This window comes from Xyrauchen texanus, chromosome 28 (assembly GCF_025860055.1).
Source record: "Xyrauchen texanus isolate HMW12.3.18 chromosome 28, RBS_HiC_50CHRs, whole genome shotgun sequence".
Lineage (NCBI taxonomy): Eukaryota > Metazoa > Chordata > Actinopteri > Cypriniformes > Catostomidae > Xyrauchen > Xyrauchen texanus.
The window spans coordinates 34,812,750-34,830,138 of NC_068303.1; the positions used below are offsets into that span (position 1 = coordinate 34,812,750).

At 41.2% G+C, this 17,389-nt stretch overlaps 1 protein-coding gene across 1 annotated transcript in view; it reads left to right on the forward strand.

The window, feature by feature from the left end:
• Window positions 1-17,389, forward strand: part of rev3l (REV3 like, DNA directed polymerase zeta catalytic subunit) — a 94,163-nt gene that overhangs the window by 54,503 nt on the left and 22,271 nt on the right. The window contains exons 11-20 of the mRNA XM_052095249.1: window positions 4,872-5,000; window positions 5,301-5,535; window positions 6,060-6,202; window positions 6,311-10,136; window positions 12,102-12,979; window positions 14,175-14,263; window positions 14,389-14,514; window positions 14,750-14,942; window positions 16,848-16,959; window positions 17,082-17,197. Of these exons, the coding sequence (XP_051951209.1) occupies window positions 4,872-5,000; window positions 5,301-5,535; window positions 6,060-6,202; window positions 6,311-10,136; window positions 12,102-12,979; window positions 14,175-14,263; window positions 14,389-14,514; window positions 14,750-14,942; window positions 16,848-16,959; window positions 17,082-17,197 (5,847 nt within the window). The remainder of the gene's footprint in view (window positions 1-4,871; window positions 5,001-5,300; window positions 5,536-6,059; window positions 6,203-6,310; window positions 10,137-12,101; window positions 12,980-14,174; window positions 14,264-14,388; window positions 14,515-14,749; window positions 14,943-16,847; window positions 16,960-17,081; window positions 17,198-17,389) is intronic.

Consider the following 17,389-nt stretch of genomic DNA (forward strand, 5'->3'; position numbering starts at 1 on the left):
TAGGGTCTAAATGAAAACTTTGTAATATACTTTTATTAAAAATTCTCATTAGTATTTTAAGAAAACACTAATTTTACCTGCTCAAAAACAGCTCTGTTTTCAGCACGCCGTTTCAGTGCATATGACTTTAAATGATAATGAGCTTTGGTCACCCCGCCCCTCCGTTCTGGGGGCGTTTTTGACACAACACACGTGGAGTGTTGCCTTGTTTTTAATAACACAATAACCATAACGCGTTGTTCATTATAAACGTGGGATTATGAATTATATTGAGAACGTCGTAACGTTATGGAAAACATGCCGTAATGTACCCTGAGTGTAAACATTAGCCACATTCATTGTGAAGCGTGCAAGCGATTTGCAAAGATTAATATAAAGGTTAATAAAACGTTACACTTCTTCTGGAGGTGCAGAGGGAATATAAATAGTTGGTACCGAATCTTTTTTCAGCAGCAGCTTCTTAGCAAAACCAGCTTTATACTGACCCTCGTTTATAAAGCAGTCCGGTGAAAAATGATTCGCGCAAACATGAACGCATTGACGTTGCTCGTGGGGAATATTCCCATCGTAAACAAAACTCAGCCACTGCGTCTTCAGCGGTTCAGATTTAGGAACATCAAAATGACTGCTGTGTTCGTTATTACACCGAAGAACAGAACACCACAATCGCTTAGGCGCCATTCTGCTCCAGTGTATCAACAATGATGACGGACTGTGATTGACAGCTCGCTCACGAGCAAGGGCGGGTCTGTGTTGAAACACTGCTGTCAATCAACAATCCTGGGAGGGGCGTCCGACCGTGTGACATCACACGGTCGAACGGCTCGATTTGAGGCAGGGGAAAATATATAAGGAGAGTAAAACAAAAACACTGGATGGATTTTTATCATAATAGGATGGTTGTGTACAGGCACAGCCAACACACATTTCAGTACAATCAACTTGAAAAAGTGCATGTACCATTATATGACCCCTTTAAGAAGAAAAGTTCTACAATGCCAAAATCACCTGGCAAACAATGCATGCATAATTCACTAACAGACAGTACATGTAACTCACTGACTCGCTTAGTGGAAGCGATGGCCAACAGAAAAGCAGTTTTGAAAGATACCCACTTAAGGTCAGCAGTCTGCAAAGGCATGGAACAGAGAAAATCAAGCACAAGTGGTAAATCCCACACAGGAAAATGGGGGATGTGGGCTGGCCTTAAACATCTCACACCCATTAAAAAACTACAAATGAGATTATGGGATCCAAGAGAAGAACCATTAACTGGTACGTGATGCACAGAAATGGCCGCAATGGATACTTTTTATGTGGAAGCTGCCCTTGCCTGCATTAAAAAGATGTTGCAAAAATTAAAACCTCTTGGAATCTCACAGTATGTAGGATCCAACCCACGATATCTGCAACATGCAGGGTTCAACCACAAACTGTTGTTGCACCGCTGGAGAGGCCTGAGTTGGAGCAAGCCCAGTCTAATCACAGAAGTGGCAGCAGTCAGCATCCTCATAAGCTGTAGTAACACTCTGTATTGCAACATCATTCCCAGCTGGAAAAGAGCAAGGAGCTGCAGAATATTGTCTGCCCGAGCATGTGACCGAGTGGCAGACGTTACATGAGAGTCCAGAATCGTTCCAATGAAAATTATCGATTGCACTGGAATCAGGCAAATCTTTCTTGTTTCCAGTGAGACTCAGTTTCTGCACATGCTCCAAAAGCAGTCTGGTGTTGCGGACAGCTTGATGCCTTGTGGGGGCACAAAGCAGCCAGCTGTCCAAATAAGGCAGGATCCACATTCCTCTGGACCATAGAGGATACAGAGTTGCACTCTTGCACCTTGTGAAAAAACAAGGGGCCAGAGACAGACCGAATGGTAGGACCTTGGTATTTAAAATTTAATTGAAGAAACTTCCTGTGCTGAGGTGCAATCAGAACATGAAAGTGTGCATCCTTCAAGTTGACGCTCATAAACCAATCCTCCCTCATGACAGACTGAAGAACGTCAGTTGCTCGTAGTTTTCATGAACAAGTTTAGACACCTTTAATCGATAATTGGACAAAAAACACTGTCTTTTTTCCAAACTAGAAAATAGGTGTTCCTGAGAGAGCGCCACTGAACGAACTGCATCCCTGACCACTGTAGGGACAATCCTTGAGAACTTAGTGGGCCGCCGTTGAAACTGTAGAGCATACCCCCTGCTTAGGGTAGACAAAACCCAGGGATCTAATGTTGTGCTTCTCCAGTACTGTTGGTGTTGCATTGAAAAACGATTGACCACTGGCCCAAGCACTTCATGCTTTATGGGTGCAACATTTAGTGGCAGTGGGGGAATGGGTGCTGCCGTGGTCCCCCTGGTAACTGTAGATGTAGAGGTTGAAAACCTTGAGCATCGTCAGCAGCACTAGGCCTCTGTGGGCCCTGTGGCTCCTGTGACTGTTGATTAGGATGTTGGCGGAAGCATTGTTCTGGCGTTGTACACTTTAATGGCATGATTGTGCTGCACCTGTGTCAGTTGGCGAGTGGCCTCAGACAATTTCACCACTCTTTTCCATTAGTTCTGGAACGTTAGGCCCAAAGAGGTACCGAGGAACGATTGTGAGGTCGCACAGATTTTTCTTACAATCCTCAGGCAATTTAACCTGAGCAAGCCACACTTTGCGGCGGGCTGCTAGATGCGTGGTGGTAAGAGTATCTAGTTTACGGGTCACATGGCAGTGTCATCCAAAGAGTACGGAGCCTGTCCTGATGACTGAACTGAATCCCCACTAGAACACCCATCAGCTGAAAGACCAGAATGAACATCCAGGGGGGAAGGTTGCACAGCGACATCCACTTCATCCGTATGAAAAAAAAAAAAAGAGTCCGTAGCACTTTTAGAGAGCACTTCCAAGTCAGAATGACGTGAAAGAAAAGGGGAGTTAAGAGGTTCTTCCCCAATTCCTTTACTTGAACTATCCTCATCCTCCTGTGTAATAGTTACAGGAATAGCAGGCACCACAGGCTGTAGTGATTGAAGGAGACGTTTTAACTCTGACATCTCAAGAAAGGATGGCAACTGTCTTAGAAAGTGAATTCTCCTCCATACGATCGCTCTGTGAATTTGCCATTTTCTTAGATGGGGGCACCAACTGCTGCAGACGTACAATGTTTCCGAGTCTGCGTGGTGGTGGTAACTCAGATTCTCAGAGTTTCACCATCGAATTAGGGTTTAACTCCGTGAGACGGAGTCGCCTCTCTGACATAGGCAAAAGACTACAGTGCAATCATGGGTCCCTGATAGCTTCTCTCAAATGCTGAATTCCCAAACAGGATGGACCGACAAGATGGCCGTCTTCAGGTCAAGAGTATTAGGACACAGCTTACATGTCAGTGGGAAGCAAGTGGCTATAGGACCGTGAGCCATGATCACTTCGGTAACAAAACACCCCTGGATAGAACCGAAAGAACGCTCGCAGAAAAATGAAAAAATATATCCAACTCCGATAACTGGCAGTCGGATTCCACCGAGGAGCACAGCGTATCACAAAAATCCGTAAAGAGATTAAGATAACTAAATGAGAGGGGGACCGCCTATTATCAGCATGGTAAACACTAGCCACCAGATAGCACTGAGAAGCACAAAGTGTTACCGACAGGTTGTAAAAATATATCCAATGAAATACAAAAATTCACTAAACACGACAAAGTCATCCAAAAGGCTTAGGTGTGTGCTGTCACAGCTTGGGTGGATAATACTTTGCTGCTCTTGTAAGCTGTACTTTACAGAGCAGAATTGCACAAAGAATAACGACCTATCTCTATCAAGTGAGAAAGAGACTGAACGCCGAGCTAATGTCTATTATCCTCAAAGCTCAGTTGTGACTACGTGACTTTGTTGGTATATGCTCTTGACCTATCTAGCTGGTGCTGCGATGAGCCACTAGTGTTTAAGCACTACCTCTGGTGATCAGGAGAAATGAAACAGAACTCCAGACCTCCCCACAAATGCACTATTGACATGCACATCCACTGTTGTTGTTTTTACCTTCATCTCCTGATGTTTAGCGGCAATTACATCTCAGCGCTTCGTGACCGCAACAGCTCATATGTGAGTGTTGCTACCTTGTGGACCCACTAATTATTGCAAATAACTCAATGCGCGTTGTGCGCATTCAAACACGCGCGGTTAGAAAAATCGGCTTGCCCGCACTGCTGTTGGCGAAATTTGCATCACGCGTCCTGTCTGACCTAAGCATACTTTGGTCTTCAGTGTGGACAGAAGGCCAAAATGTTGATAAAAATATGCGTTTTCAAACTAGAATGTATTAGTATGGACGTGGCCTAAGACTAACATACTGCATAACATCTCCTTTTGTGTTCTACGGAAGAACACCGGTTTGGAACAAGAGGGTGATTAAATGATTATAAAATTTTACTTTTTGAGAAAGCTATTTCTTTAACTGATGTTAATGTGCTTCCTGTGCCTCAGCCAAGCCCTCCTTTTTAGTTTCACTAAATAGGGTGACTAACAGCCCTAGCCCAAGGATTCTGGACACATTAATCACTAACAGCAACGTTTTAAAGATGAAAAAACTATTTAAAAGGAAAAGTCATTTTTATTCAAGATATATTCTCTGAAAACAAGTCTTATAGTCTTATTCAGTATTGCTTCTCAAGTAAATGTATCTTATTTTAAGGATGTTTAGATATGTTTACTGGAAATTAATGAGTTCAGTAAAGGATTTTTGCAGTGTGCCTGCCAAAAAAAAAATACATAAGACAACTGCACACAGCGGCTTTCCCCCAGACTGTCTGTGTTTTGTAGTTATGAAATTAATTGTCTTTATTAATAAAGTCTGATTACGTGTTTTTTCTTTTCTCTGTACAGACGCAAAAAGGCCTGGTGGCAAAGATGCCGAAGTGGCAGTTGTTGATGAAGAGGCCATTTTGAGTCTTTTGGAAAACAGTCAGACCTTCCTCCCTCCCTCTCAGAGATCCAACCAATCAGCAATACTCGGTACTGCAACTATCACCGCTAACTAACATCACATCTAAAATTGTAATTTCCAGGCCTGGAAAAGTCATGGATACAATTTATGAAATCTTAAATAATGGAAATGTCTGTAGTGAATCTAATTATACTCAGCCCTATAATATTTCATTAGCTAGAAGTTGTTCTTTGTGAGGGCAATCTCTTCAAAATTATTTAAAAAAATCCTTAGTTCTTGAAATTCATTAGTCAGAAGATATTACGAACCGTGAAACTAGTTTTGATTATATTTTCAGATTGATTTTATTTTCAACATTTTGTTAACAGACAACAGTCAAGACCAGGCCATGGTGGATCTGCTTGAGGCGTTGGCTGATGAAGGGTTTAGAGCCGACAGGTCCAGAGCAGCGTCCCAGCAGCAGCTGTCTGGTAGTGCTAGCTGGAACTATAACAGTGATGATGAGGAGGCAGGGCCTGAGCTGGAGAAAGAAGAGGCGGAGCTCAGTATAATCATGTCACAAAGATGGGACAATGACATGCCAGAACACTCCACCAGGCAAAGGTGGAAAACTCTGCCAAAAGATTTTTAGAATGGACTGTTTTACAATTCCTGTTTGCTTTATGTAGTTAGTCAGAAATATTCATTTGAGCAGCAAACACAATTTATGAACCCTTTTTTTAACTGGCATTCAGAATATTTTTTGGCTGGACCAAATGTTAACTTGGCTGTCTAAATGGGGGCATATCATAGACTAGTGATTCTTAGCTAGGGGGAACTCTTTAAGTACGTGTGGGAGTACATACGGCAAAAAAGGTTTGAAACACTGCCATAGACTTCTGTTGTTTGTTTGTTTGTTTACATACCCTAACCTAAACCCTACACCTAAAAAAAAAAAAATACTTTTTGCATTTTAGGATATATATATATAAAAAAAATGAGATATATATATATATATATATAAATAAATAAATTCTGGGGACCGATTTATCCCCAAACTGTAGCTAAGTAAATCCACAGCTGAGAGATAACCGTGCCTGTGTGAGTCATGATTTTAATAATTTATATAATCTCACCTCCCTGCACAGATTATGTATGAAAGAAGCAAGCGAAAGCTCTAGTGAAGATCAGCAGGCATCTTCAGATGAGGAGATGGACTGGAGGGGAAGTAGTGCCCTACTTGCCGATCTGTCCATTCCACAGTTAGATGGGGCAGCTGATGAGAACAGTGGTAAGCAGCAGTTTAATGAAGACTAAAATTAAGTTTAGATTGAAAAGTATGATTACTGTTGATGCTTGTATACAGTATATGTTTACATACTTTTTAATTTTTCTGTAGATTCATCACTGACAGATAAAGGATCTCGGACACATTCATCTCTAACAGCAACAGAAAAGTTCCTTGGTAGCAGAAATGTGTTTCCAAATGAAGCTGATCTTTTGGAGCCACCATCCTCTGCTAAAATTGTCCTCAAGTACAAATGTCCTGAGCGAAGACCCGCTATTGAGGATTCATCGGATAAGCATTTTAAAAGTCAAGAGGCAAATGAATATTCAGCTGGATTAAGAGTTAATAAAGACATTCCTTATATTCCGCCTGTTAAACACCCAATCCCTTGCAATATGGCAAATATATCCCAAATTGGTACTGACAAAATTGGTGTGCACCCTTTGTGCATTGGTGAAAACCAAGCCACTGGCCTTAACCAGACTGATTCTGATGGCTTGATATTTGGAAACTCTAAACTTTCCCAGAGCAGAAAGAAATATAGCAGTATGAAAAATGTGGAAAAGAACCCTTTATCCATCTTGGAGAATCACAGTAGCTTCTCAGTATGTTACTCCGAGCTGATGAACAGTCCCATCAAGACTGAGATTGAGCCAAGTCCCAAAGACTGCAGAAGTCTGGTAATAAGAAGTCCTATAGAAGAGAGCAAACCTATGGCCCCTCAGGAGGCTGAGACAGGACACGGCAGTAAAGAGGGTGACGTCGGGGAACTGAAAATAAGGTATGAGGACTACCAAGAAAATAAAACTGATAGGACCATTGTGGCTCAGCAGGAGGCACACTACAAATTTTTCCCCAGCGTTATCCTCTCTAACTGCCTTTCCAGACCTATCAAAAAACAGGTCGTGAGCAAGACTGGGGATGCCTGCTGTAACTTAGATCACCCTGAGCAGCAACGGTCAAGGTTAAAGTTGACCAAAAAGAAATCTACATTATGTCTAAAAAGGGTAAGTCCTGTAAGGACCCCAGCTCCAATGAAAGAGGAAGCCACGCCACTTCCTTGTGTCACTCCAGGCTCTCTCATCCAGAAAGAAACAGATAGAAAGGTTGACATGGACACTTTAGATCCACCAACTATTAAAAGTTTTATTGAGAGCTCTGTAGAGGATGAGCTCACGGATATCCCTACCAAAGTCTCTTGCACCAAGGTGTCCAGTTTGCCAGGTAGCAAATACACCTTACGGACAAAAAGAAAAATGAGTCATGACAGTGAAGATGGAGATCGTTTAAGTTCTCATTCTTTCAAACAAGCTTCGGTGCATCTTGAAGGCCTTAAAGACAACACTGTCTTAAGCCAAAAAAAGAGGAAGCTGTCTAAAAAAGAGCCTCCAATTATCATCAAATATATAATCATCAACAGATTCAAAGGTCAGAAAAACATGCTGGTAAAGATTGCTAAAATTAAAGCTGATGAACCTCACACAGTTTTAACTCCAGAAAAGCTTGCTGAGTACAAAAAGCTGGCTCCTCTCAAAGAATTCTGGCCCAAAGTGCCAGAGTCTACAGCAGTGAAGTACCCACTGGCTGAGCCAAAAGTAAAGAAATGCCCTAAACGAAAAGCCAAGGTCAACCCAACATCAAAGAGGGCCATCACCTCCCCAAAATCCAGATGTCCACAAGCCAGTCAGACCAAAAGGACAAAGAGGGTTAAAGCAGCATTAACTTTACCCAAGTTACCCACTCCATGGCCTTGTTATAATGATTTCACTGATGACTACTGTACAGAGTATTCAGATGTGATGGTGGAGTTGGGTTATTTGTCCGAAAGAGCCCCCAGTCCTTCAGATTCAACTCCACCTCGATGTTGGTCCCCTACCGACCCCTTATTGAAATCAAATTCAAATGATCATCTCATAAACCCCCATAATGACCCATGTCTTGGTTCACCCTATCAGGTAATGGCTGCAAATCCATACAGAAAAGGCCTTCAGGACAGAAGCAGGACATCCAGGGCTAAAATGGTTTCTGTTAACAGCCCAAAAAGACGGGCTAAGACCACCGCAAAACCAGTGGACAATGATTCTGTGAAAACAGAGAATTTACAAAGGAAAAGTAATCGTGCAAGAAGGCAAAAAAAACATTGTGAAAGTACTGAAGGTACTGTTCTCGGAGACGGCACTTCTGTCTCTCAGAAAAGAAGGACGCGGTGCAAGAAGCAAGTATTTGGAAACTCCTTGTCAATTGAAGGGAGTGATAACTTGCAGGCTGCACTTCCTGATAGCCCTGCACCTCTTCCTTTCTCATCTGATGACTTGACTCCTTTCCAGCATCCCAGTTCTCTAAAAAGTAGCCAAGAGGATCTTATCGCCAGATGTTCAGATTCTCAAACGATAAGCACCAAGATTGAAAAAAAGTCAGATCAAGATGTTGATGTTTTTGTCTTCAATACCATTGCCTCAAATACACAAGAATCACACATTGCTTTCAATCCCTTTATTGAAAAGTCTCTGAATAGTATTCTTTCCCCTGCCACAAAGATTGTAGGACATCCATGTTCTGTCATTACATACAGCAGATCAAATTCAAGATCGCAAAGCATGAGTCAAGATGGGACTTTCACACCAAATCCCTATGAATTTAAATCTGATGTTTCCAGCAAGGAAGAGAGCCCCAGGACCATACAGCATTCACAATCAATCTTAAAAACAACCATAAAATCAAGAAGACAGCCAGCAAAAAAGAAAGATTTTGTAGAATCTCTGCCGGAGCCTGTGGATATAAGATCCTCTCTTTTGCTCACTGAAAAAAGTGCAGTTAAAGATGAACCTCATATAGATCTGACTTTGTCCTCAGTTCCTAAGAATAAAGAAATATGTACTTCTGAAATGCCTTCTGGGTTGGCTGTTTTGAAGGAGCTTCTTCAGAAGAGGCAACGGAAGGCAGGACAGAGGTCACAGAAAGGTCAAACCACTGATGTTTTAAAAACCGCCAAATCTAAAACAGCCCCTTCATCAACATCAAGGAAACAAAGAGCTGCAAGAACTAAAGTGCCAAAAGAGTTGAAGTTCAAGAGCAGAAGTAATCAAAGTAAACGGGATGATTTGGTGACACTTGACCAACTATCATCAGATGACAGTCCTGTCTTTTTGTCTGACCCTGGCTTTGACAGCTGCTGCTCCATTGAGGATAGCTTATCCCCAGAAATCCCAAACAATTACAGCTTTGATATCAATGCCATTGGCCAGACCGAGTTCTCCAGTCTTTATTCTGGTAACCAGTTTGTTCTAACTGACAAGAACTTGCCTCAAAAGTTCCTCAGTGACGTCAGTCACGAGGTAGTCAGTGCCCTTGTTGAAGGGCCGGAGAACAGGGCACAAAAATTGTTTGAGGCTGATGAGATCATCAAGCATGAAAAGGACTGGAATAAGTCTGGGACTCTTAGTCCAGAGCTCTTTGACAAGTCATCTTCTGAAAATGTCAGAATTTTTCCAAATGAGATATCTATGCCTTTGCTTGATTCAGAAAGAATCTTTAGCAGAGATTGGGGAAGCTCTTTTGGTAAAATCCATGGCCTCAGCCACTTTCAGGACTTTCACTGTGAAAAAAGAGATGTGTTGCTTGACCCAGAGCCCTTTTTGCCCTTAACTTCTGTTTCTTTTGCTGATAATGGTGTTTCACCAAGTAGCGATCTCTTAGATGGCAGTGATGCTTTAAATTCAGCAACCCCAAGCAGTTCCCCACGTTCCATCAACTCACTGTCCCAGCTTAGGAATGGAGGTCAGACTTCAAAGAATGGAGGAACTCACATTCTCAAACCACTCATGTGTCCGCCTACTCGGGAAGAGATCTTGGCTACTCTGATGGATTTGGACCTCTCAGAAGCCACCTACCAGGAACCATTCTGCAGTGACCCATCAGATGCTCCCTTGAAGCCAAGGTAAGAACATTGCATTTATAATGGATCTACCCTCATACATTTTCCAAAAGGTTTGTGTTTGTATTAGGGGTGCACGATAACTCAGTGGCTGATATATTAATGGGCAGTTACTGGGAAAATGGAAATACAATTGTCACTCTGATAGTGGAATTTCTCTGATAGAGAATTTCTGTCTGCTTGCAGCCGCTTTCTTTGTCAGGCAGTTTCCAGCATCAGCGTGTGTGAACCAGACAGATGTGTTTTATGTCAAGTTAGCATGTCTCAACGCTCTGTGATGATTAGTTTTACATCTATGCACCATTTTACAGTGTTTTGAGGCTTGTTTTAACAGGGATCATCTGCTGTAAGTAACTATACACTCACCTAAAGGATTATTAGGAACACCTGTTCAATTTCTCATTAATGCAATTATCTAATCAACCAATCACATGGCAGTTGCTTCAATGCATTTATGGGTGTGGTCCTGGTCAAGACAATCTCCTGAACTCCAAACTGAATGTCAGAATGGGAAAGAAAGGTGATTTAAGCAATTTTGAGCGTGGCATGGTTGTTGGTGCCAGACGGGCCGGTCTGAGTATTTCACAATCTGCTCAGTTACTGGGATTTTCACGCACAACCATTTCTAGGGTTTACAAAGAATGGTGTGAAAAGGGAAAAACATCCAGTATGCGGCAGTCTTGTGGGCGAAAATGCCTTGTTGATGCTAGAGGTCAGAGGAGAATGGGCCGACTGATTCAAGCTGATAGAAGAGCAACTTTGCCTGAAATAACCACTCGTTACAACCGAGGTATGCAGCAAAGCATTTGTGAAGCCACAACACGCACAACCTTGAGGCGGATGGGCTACAACAGCAGAAGACCCCACCGGGTACCACTCATCTCCACTACAAATAGGAAAAAGAGGCTACAATTTGCAAGAGCTCACCAAAATTGGACCGTTGAAGACTGGAAAAATGTTGCCTGGTCTGATGAGTCTCGATTTCTGTTGAGACATTCAGATGGTAGAGTCAGAATTTGGCGTAAACAGAATGAGAACATGGGATCCATCATGCCTTGTTACCACTGTGCAGGCTGTTGGTGGTGGTGTAATGGTGTGGGAGATGTTTTCTTGGCACACTTTAGGCCCCTTAGTGCCAATTGGGCATCGTTTAAATGCCACGGCCTACCTGAGCATTGTTTCTGACCATGTCCATCCCTTTATGGCCACCATGTACCCATCCTCTGATGGCTACTTCCAGCAGGATAATGCACCATGTCACAAAGCTCGAATCATTTCAAATTGGTTTCTTGAACATGACAATGAGTTCACTGTACTAAAATGGCCCCCACAGTCACCAGATCTCAACCCAATAGAGCATCTTTGGGATGTGGTGGAACGGGAGCTTCGTGCCCTGGATGTGCATCCCACAAATCTCCATCAACTGCAAGATGCTATCCTATCAATATGGGCATTTCTAAAGAATGCTTTCAGCACCTTGTTGAATCAATGCCACATAGAATTAAGGCAGTTCTGAAGGTGAAAGGGGTTCAAACACAGTATTAGTATGGTGTTCCTAATAATCCTTTAGGTGAGTGTATTTCCCATATTCTGTTAGTTTCATCAAGTAATTTTATTTATACACCGTTAATAGAGACACACTTCTGGGTTACGTTACATCCGCCAAACCAAGCAGTTTAGAGTTGGCCCAGATGCCAAACTTTTAAACAATGCCTATTTTGTTTAAAGTGAGTAGTTTTTAATTACTTCGCTAGCAGCTCCAGTTTAAAGGGTTAAAAAACTAAAAGGTAAAATTATTAGTTATCTGTATCGGCCACAGTGAGCTTTTAATTTTTTTGTTATTTTATCGGCCTAGAAGTTCCATATCGGTGCATCCCTATGTTGTATCATTTTTAAATATGCTTTTTTAGCTAATTGAACCAAATAATCAAGTGAAATTAAACCCAGAACCATTCTCACTTTTCTCAGGGAGGTTGGTGGTCGCAAGTTGACATTGGAAACCAGGCTTGCGAATGAACTAGCGGAGTTTAATGGGGACTTGTCTCAAGAGGGCTTGCAGTTTTGGAAACTTGCATTTTCTGCCATGACAAATCCAGGCTCTTTGCCAACCCATGCTTCTAGAGATCCAATGTCTACCAAGGAGCAAGCCCCATCCTCTGGCAGTGATCAAAAGGTGATCATGCTTCCCTGCAAGAGTGCTCCAAGCCGAGAACGTGTGCAGCTTTGGCTGCAGGCAAAAAAACAGTATGAATGTCTTCAGAGGAACAGGAAACAAATGGGTGGCCAGACAATTTCGGAGTTAAAGCAGAGAACATGTGACAGGACCTCACCTCAGAAGAAGGACTTGGATTTCCTTTGCTCTATTAATCGTGATAAGGGGATTGAAAAAGCTTCTCAGAGTATCAAGAGGAACGGCTTGATCGTTCCACTCAATATCTCACCAGTTAAGGCAGCATCATCTGACAGTCCTGAGAGCATGAAATATATCTTGGAAACTAAGGCAAAAGATCTAAAGGGGGAGGTAAACAAAGGTAGTCAGGTCACTTCTCCAAGCTCACCTGAGCTTCCTACATGGCAACAAAGACCTGCTGGCTTTAAGCAGGATGAAGACAAGAACAATTTGGCTGATGGATTACCATCCACCCAAATGGATAATTTGCATCATAATCTCTATTGCACATCACCTGAAAATGTACAGACAAATGACCTCTTGAGTCCATCTTTTTCTATTAAAGACCAAGTTTCAGATGTGAAAAACTCTTACCTGCTTCATAGCACACCTGTCCTCAGGAGGAGGAGAAGCACTGATGACGATGGGTCTATCTGCAGTCCAACAAAATATGAGGGTACATTTTTACTGCATTTACGTCCTTGTAGTTTGTGTCTTGCTGTACAACTGCATTATCTGCAATGAGCATATTCAGTTTTATGCTTCTTCTCTAACATCCGTGTTGGGGGAGTAAATTAATGAAAGCAGCAGCGGCACTGGCTTAACTACATTATTCAGTAGTGTGACAGTAGTTCTGCAATTTTCAAAATGGTGTAGCTTTTTCAGAAACCGACTACATTTTCCAAAGAGCAGCAGTGTAGCTTCACCAAACGCTACATTTATCACATTATATTGCGAACACCGCAGTGGAGCCGAGGGAGTAATCAAACGCTCTCACCCAAACTGTCCTTTCAAATATAGCGCTGGAAAATCCAAATAATTTAAGTGAATCTGAAATTTTAGACAGTTCATGTAAATGAACCCGTTAAAATAAACGATTCACCTAAATATAAGTGAATCGTTTATTTTAACGGGTTCATTTACATGAACTGTCAAAAAGAACCAATTTGCTTAAATGATGATTGGGAAATCCACTTCAATTTAGCGAGTCCATTTGTTTGGCCAGTTCATGTAAATGAACTGGTTAAGACTTGAGCCACTGCGCAGCCTTTAACAGACTTCGCCAGAAGTCACTTCTTATTTGAAGCATAATATTTAGTCAATTGATGCGGTTTATCACTATATTCAACTCTTATAAAATAGGGGCTTTTCTTGTTTTTAGTCTATATTTAATGTAAATGTATGTGTTCAATTGTTTAATGTCATATTTCATTATATATTTTGCAATCAGAACTTCTGATATTCTGAAAATGTTTTCTTTAAATAGCTTTAGTGTAGTAAGCTACTTTTTGATAGTAACTTGTAATGTAGCCAACTACTTTTTGAAAGATTAGCCTATTTCAGAGTGTATTTCAGCTACTAATAAGTTATGTACTTGTGTACTAAAGCTGTGAGTAGCTTGTAGTGTGGGAAGCCACAAAGTAAGTTTCAAAGTAGCATTCCCAATATTGTCTAAAATGTTAAATGTTTTATTTATGTGCATCTTTTAAGATGATTTACTCTGTGTAGCAAAGTAGTACAACTGTCAGTCTGTAAGGGTAAACGACTGTGTTTTTATTAAAAATACAGAGAGATGATGTCTTGCATTTTAGCCTAGAAATAACCACTGTCTTCAAAACTGTTTAATCTCTTTTGGATCTCTTCTTGTGCAGATACGGAGCCCAGATCACAACAGTTACATCTGCGGAGTAGCAAAAACAAAGATGCTTTACGTAGAGTTTTGCTTACCACACAAATGAAGGTCAGATCAAAGGCTATAAATTTATCTTTGTTATGAATCATCTGAAGCTACCACGCCCAAATTGTTTGATGCCAAGGATAAAAATGCTTAGGGGTTTAATAGCAAGTTCATTATATCCAATACAGAACCAGCTCACCGCTATGAATGTTCCGAAGAGAGAGAACTCTCAGATTGAGGGTCCATCTATCTGCAATTCATATGGCTTTAAAGTCAGTATGCAGAACTTGCAGGAGGCCAAATCAATGCATGAGGTAAGATCTGGTTTTGACTGCCTTTGAATTGTAAGAAATGGTTTCATTAAACTGAGCAATGATCATATAAAAAACAAAGTGCAGAAAAAGCTGTTAATGATTAAAATGTTGTCTTTTTTTAAACGTCTCCTTGTTTGCCTTCATTCAAAACAGCATCTCTTATCTCACGTGTTAGGAACGCGAGTCTACTGGGTTAGAAGTATTCTTATTTCAGGCTTTAATCTCTCTGCTGTAGGTGCAGTACCTCACACTGATGAGCATGGAGCTCCATGCAAGGACCCGCCGTGACCTTGAGCCTGATCCCGAGTTTGACCCAGTTTGTGCCTTATTCTACTGCCTCAGTTCTGATGCCCCTCTCCCCAATTCTGACACCACCAAGATGACTGGTGCTATCATTGTTGATAAAGACTGTTGTTCTTCAGATCAAGGTGAGATTATTATTTTTTTTGAGTATTACCAGATGCATCACGATACAGCGACAAGAAATCATTTCTTCAGTGTTAGTCAGATATTTTGTTTTTGTCCTAACCAGCCTCGAACATAATGAGCAACATGCGACATCACATTTTGCTGGTTGCTTGGTCTAAATTTTTGTCATGTTGTGCTGGATAGCCCCGCCCACAATACAATCTCATTGGTCCAAAATTGTTCTCCAATGTGCAGTTTAAAAGGGTGCAACATTTGGATTCTGGAATAAAAATAACAAATTTTTATCCAACGGTCAATTGATTTTTAATGACAATGTATAAACCTTTAAAGACAGACCTACCATGAGCTCAGAGATTGTTTAAAGATCAACCAATCAGAGAATCACAGCCAATAAAGTGTGGTAAACAAGCTCTGCAGTGACACTTCCAGGATGCACTGTGAATGACGCAATCAAGTCGGTCTCCCTACACTCTCAAACTTCTTAAACTAATTGTATATTTGCAGATGTCAGAATATTTTGCAATAAAATTTAAATGGATTGTTTTTATACATATAATCAACATCTTTAAATGTATATATAAATATATATTTTTCAATTGTTTTTCATTTAAAAACTTCATTCGCAATCCTTCATGGGATTGTTGTTTGTTCCCTCATTAAAGACATTACATAGTACACAGTCTTTTTGTAAAGTACTCAGTCCTGTACCTTTTGTCTTTTTGATTTTTTTTTTTTATCAAAGTTTGTAATGTTTTTTTTTTTTGTTTGTTTGTTTTTTTTTAATCCCTTTTTGCCCAATTTGGAATGCCCAATTCCCACTACTTACTAGGTCCTCGTGGTGGCACAGTTACTCTCCTCAATCCGGGTGGCAGAGGACAAGTCTCAGTTGCCTCCGCTTCTGAGACCATCAATCCATGCATTTTATCACGTGGCTTGTTGTGCATGACATCGCAGAGACTCCCAGCATGTGGAGGCTCATGCTACTCTCCGCAATCCATGCACAACTTACCACGCACCCCATTTAGAGCGAGAAATTCTAATCACAACCACGAGGAGGTTACCCAATGTCACTCTACCCTCCCTAGCAACCAGGCCAATTTGGTTGCTTAGGAGACCAGGCTGGAGTCACTCAGCATGCCTTGGATTCAAACTCACGACTCCAGGGGTGATAGTCAGCGTCAATACTCGCTGAGCTACCAAGGCGATATTTGTAATGTTATGATTCACCTTATTCATGCTGGTTGGTTTGGTTCATGCTTAGAACTCTTTTATGGTGGATTTTATTAAATCCCTATGGAAGAAATTTATGCGAAAGATGCTTCTGGAACCAAGATGGCTGAATCATTTTCACACCGTGCGGTGTTCATGTTCAAACAGACTAACACCGGTATTGCTGCATGTTGGGCGCTAAGTGGTACTGTGGGGTAATTTTCATTAAGCAATAGCCTACACCGTAACGCAAGGCAGCTTGATTTACAAATTTAAACTATTTGTATTAATATAATTATATATTTTTTTAATTTAAGAATTTAAGTGCAATTAAAATGTATGTTGTTAAACTTTTTGAAAGATTGCTTTTAAACAGTTGTGAAGGGCAACATCTCTTTGGCAACAAACATGCTTCATCAGTGCATTCTCTCCATCATTTTGTTGTCCTGGCAAATACATCACTTATTGTGGGTTGTTGCAGGTTTAATGTTGGTGTTTTATTATCTTTCATTCCAGGACCCAGTTTAGCTGCTTCGGGAGTGTTGAATGTGTGTGATTTTAAATGAGTTTAGTTCCCTCCTAGGGCTGGGTGATATGCAAGAAATATGTTCACAATATGTTTATAATAAAAAAAATATATGTTTCACAATATCTAATTACATCGTCCAATTACATTAATTCTTTTCTGATTGTAGCCTCAAGGAGCACAGCACCTCTGTTGTTTAGATCTGGTGTAACAGGACTGCAGGTCACCTATGCCAGCGATGAGAAGGAGCTGTTTGAAGAAATCCATAACGTAATGACAAAGTAGGTTAATCGTGTGTGTATTTTGGATATTATTACATTTATGTGCTGATTTCAAGAAAACATCAGCAGTCTTGATGGGGTTACTCATAAGGAAAATGCCCCACCACCACCACCTTTTGCAGATATGACCCAGACATCCTAATTGGTTATGAGGTCCAGATGCACTCTTGGGGCTACCTGCTGCAGCGGGCATCATCGCTGGGTGTGGACTTGTGCCAGCAGCTCTCCCGTGTTCCAGGTGAGGTTAGCTCAGTTAGAACAAGCTTTCCTTTTGTTTGTTTGTATAGAGCAGGATATGTTGTGTATTCTCATAAAAAATTAATCTCCAGGCTCTCCTATCGCATGAGGAGTTGTGGCACAAACACAATAGGCCAACCTGCAGAATTGATGGTGTTTAGAACTGCACCAGGTGTAGAGGAAGTCAAACAGC